At 44.5% G+C, this 3,986-nt stretch overlaps 1 protein-coding gene across 1 annotated transcript; it reads left to right on the top strand.

Moving 5' to 3' along the window:
• The first annotated feature begins 1,502 nt into the window (after positions 1 to 1,502).
• On the top strand, positions 1,503 to 2,297 carry LOC142620508 (uncharacterized). Its single transcript, XM_075793870.1, has 3 exons — positions 1,503 to 1,818; positions 1,903 to 1,985; positions 2,097 to 2,297. Exons 1-3 carry the CDS (start codon positions 1,503 to 1,505, stop codon positions 2,295 to 2,297), a joined length of 600 nt encoding a protein of 199 aa, XP_075649985.1.
• The last annotated feature ends 1,689 nt before the right edge of the window (positions 2,298 to 3,986 follow it).

Genomic DNA, 3,986 nt, shown 5'->3' with positions numbered 1-3,986 from the left:
TCTATGACTTCTTCCTTTCGATAAATTTAAATTAAAAGTAGTGGTAAAAGTAGTGGTGGAGCTAGGATTTCAATGTAGGAGAGCAAGAGCAAAAGATAAATAACAAAAAAAAAGCCTAAAAGTTGATTGATATTAATAATAAAATTATGAACAACAATAATTATCAGACAAAATATATTAATATTTAAACAACCGTAAAATAAATAAACAATTATAAATAACTAGTTCATAGTTAGAACAAAATTAGGTTTTTATTAGAGATTTTTATTATTATCAATTTTTAGAGTTTTTATTTTTATTTAAGTGTAGAGGCTTGCTAAAAGCCTTGCTAAGGTAAGGGGGTGAATCTAACCTTCTATTTGTATGTTCTTAACAATACTTTAATAATTGATAAGGGTAATTTTGTAATATTGATACTCACCCATGATAAGGCAAAAGGCGACGGTCTTAATAAGGTCGTTTGAGAGAAGACAATAGTTTAAAGTCTATGACTGCACCTCGAAGCTAACGACGGCATCTTGGACGACGACATAGGAAGAACTGACGGGGATAAGTAAACCTTTGACAGGTCTGACAGGGCCTTACTTGGTCTCCACACATGCGTGTATAAGGAAACATCTTATGCCCCACGCTTAACCCTAATCAAGAAGACTCCTACAAGGAAAGAATTCCAGGAGATACACGAATTAAAGAGGTTCTCTTCTACAAGAAAAGATCTTTTGAACCAAGGTGCGGATGTCAACCCTACACTACTATAAAAATCCCAAAACCCTCACAAACCAAGGTACGCATAATTTACCCCAGCTCTGGCACTCTAGAGTTGTGAAGAATTCTCTGACTTAACCTTCGGATGGTTTTTGGCTGGTATCGCACTGGTAGTCTCCTAGTTTTCTTTGTCTTTGTTTCATAGGTCTTGATTTGAGCACGTGAGTATTGTGCGGCTTACTGATGATTTTTGACATCATTAATTGGCGTCGTCTGTGGGAACTTGTGACCTGTAAGCCATATTACCACTTCCCGGACAAAGAGTTGCATGGTGCTCACTCGCTCGATGACGACCACTAACGGGGAACCACGCACGCCTCACCAAACAAAACCATGACCTTGAAGAACAGTTGCGACAAAAGAATGTAGGCCTTAATACTTAGGAGGAAGACCAAGAAGGAACTAGTGCTGAGAGAAGGAACCAGGAAGGGTAGGAAGGTAGCAACGCACCAAGCAGATAGGAACAACATGACACAAGTTGGCCATCAGTAACCGATACAGTTCCATCTCACATAGTTGTTAAGATGCAGAAGATGAAGGAATGGATGAACTTTATGATGAATGCCCTCAGAGGATGGGTGTTTAGCGACCTCGATGACTTAATCCATTGAACTGATTCGCCATTCACAGCGTCCGTCACTTCATTCCCCCTTCCACTGAAGTTTCATATGCCACAGGTGGAAAATTACAACGGATCCAAGGACCCCTTAGATCACTTGGAGTCTTTCAAGACCTTAATGCACCTCCAAGGGGTGCCGAACGAGATTATGTGCAGAGCCTTCCCCACCACTCTAAAGGGACCTGCAAGGATCTGGTTTAGCAGGTTGACGCCTAACTCCATTAGTACCTTCAAGGAGTTAAAGGCCCAATTCGCCTCATACTTCATCGGGGGGCAAAAGTATAAGAAGTACACTGCATGCCTGATGAACATTAAGCAACGGGAAGGCGAGACACTAAGATCTTACATAACTCTTTTTAACAAGGAGGCCCTCTCAATCGACGAAGCGGACGACAAGATACTTGTGGCTGCATTCACCAATGGGCTACGGAAGGGTAAGTTCCTATTTTCTCTATATAAGAACGACCCAAAGACTATGTCAGATGTGCTTTACAGGGCAACCAAATACATGAACGCAGAAGACACACTACTGGCCCGGGAAGAGAAGCCTAAGAAAAGGGAAAGACAGGAAGACATACGACCGGACAGGGGGCGGAAGATGGCTAGGACCGGAGAACGGCGGGAGGACAGAAGCTCCAAGCCATCCGCGGGGAAGTTCACAAGCTTCACCCCTTTTACTGCCTCGATCGACTAAGTCTTGATGCAAATTAAGGACGAAGGAGCCCTGACTTTTCCCATCAAGTTGAAGGGAGATCCTAATAAGAGGTCTAGGGACAAGTACTGCCGCCACCGTGATCACGGCTATGACACAGTTGACTGCTATGACTTGAAGCAACAAATTGAAGATCTTATCAGGCAAGGAAAGTTGCAGAGGTTCATCAATAAGGAGAAAGCGGATACACCTCAAGAATAGGCTCCCCGATGGGAGAACGAGCGTCCTAGACTGCCCATAGGAGATATAAGAATGATTGTAGGGGGTACAATGGCTATTGGGTCGTCCAAAAAGGTCCATAATACTTACCTCAAGATGGTTCAAAATGTTCAGCTGATGGGTTCGGTACTAAAGATGCCGCGAATCGACATCCCCGTCATCGAATTCTCGGAAGAAGATGTTCGACGTCTTGACCACCTGTATGACGATGCACTTGTCGTTAGTATACGAGTAGGGGATTACAACACGCATCGAGTTCTGGTTGACAATGGCAGCTCAGCTGACATCCTTTGCTACCCCGCATTCCAGCAGGTGAGGATTGATAGATAGCGACTGGTTTCGACGAATGCTTCGCTCATCGGTTTTGGAGGAACAAGGGTGTTTCCCCTTAGTGCAGTCACATTATCCGTGACGGTGGGCGATTACCCCCAACAGATCACTAAAGACATAACATTCCTTGTGGTCGATTGCTCATCCGCTTACAATGCCATCCTAGGACGACCCACCCTTAATTCATGGAAGCCTGTAACCTCGACTTACCATTTAATGATCAAATTCCCTACCGATTATGGAATAGGAGAGCTATGCGGAAATCAGGTGGCCGCATGCGAATGCTACATTACTATGATGGAGATGGACGACCACCTCTAAGCCATGAATATAAAAGAACACTGGATAGTGACAGAGTCCATTGAAAGGCTTGAAGAGATACTTCTCGACGACTCTAAGCCTAATCAAACAACCAAGATTGGTACCCTCGCCAGCTCGGTGGTCCTCCAAGCAATTGAAAATTTTCTCAAAGATAACCGAGATGTATTTGCTTAGAGCCATGAAGACATGCCGGGAATAGACCCATCAGTCATGGTGCACAGGTTGAATGTGTCGCTCTCATTTCCACCTGTCCGTCAGAAGAAGCGGGTGTTCGCTCTAGAACGAGACCAAGCTATAGTAGAAGAAGTTCGCAAGCTACAAGAGGCATTGAGGCTAACCTGGATAAGATCCGGGCCATAATAGAAATGGCACCCCCTAAAAACGTGAAAGAAGTGCAAAGCCTCAACGGCAAGATAGCCGCACTTAATAGGTTCGTGTCCATAGCAACGATTAAGTGTCTACCTTTCTTTCGCACATTGAAGAAAGCCTTCAAATGGATGGCAGAGTGTCAGCAAGTGTTCGAGGACCTGAAGACCTACCTCTCTTCCTCACCCTTGCTGAGTTTGTTAAAGCTAGGGGAAGAATTATTACTCTATTTGGCTGTATCTCTGGCTGCCGTCAGCGCGACCTTAATTAGAGAAGAAGACAAGGTGAAGCCATAATTCCAGTAGCCTGCAAGCTGAAGCCATACTTCCAGGCCCACACCATTGCTGTCCAGACTGGTAAACCTCTATGACGAGCAATGAGTAGTCCCGAAGTTGCCGGATGGATGGCACTATGGGTAATAGAGCTGAGTGAGTTTGACATACAATATCACCCGCGTACTACCATAAAGGGACAAGTGATTGCCGACTTCATCATGGAGTTCATCAATATGGAAGGGCAGGGGGCAGAAGAGCCTCTTCACTAGAGCATCCACACGAATAGGTCATCTAACAAGCATGCTGGCGGAATCGGTGTAGTGCTCTGCTTCCCAGAGGGAGACGAGATCAAATGCATGGTTTGACTAGACTTCCCCAT

The sequence above is a fragment of the Castanea sativa genome, chromosome 12, assembly GCF_040712315.1.
Source record: "Castanea sativa cultivar Marrone di Chiusa Pesio chromosome 12, ASM4071231v1".
NCBI classification, from domain to species: domain Eukaryota; kingdom Viridiplantae; phylum Streptophyta; class Magnoliopsida; order Fagales; family Fagaceae; genus Castanea; species Castanea sativa.
This window is presented reverse-complemented; position numbering and strand designations above follow the sequence as displayed.

Excerpts from the sequence above, each read along its gene's own strand:
- LOC142620508 (XM_075793870.1), top strand. The coding sequence starts at position 1,503 with ATGCACCTCCAAGGGGTGCCGAACGAGATTATGTGCAGAGCCTTCCCC. Across the intron at positions 1,819-1,902 it reads CACCAATGGGCTACGGAAGG|AAGACACACTACTGGCCCGG; the intron begins GTAAGTTCCTAT and ends ACATGAACGCAG. Across the intron at positions 1,986-2,096 it reads CGGACAGGGGGCGGAAGATG|GACGAAGGAGCCCTGACTTT; the intron begins GCTAGGACCGGA and ends ATGCAAATTAAG.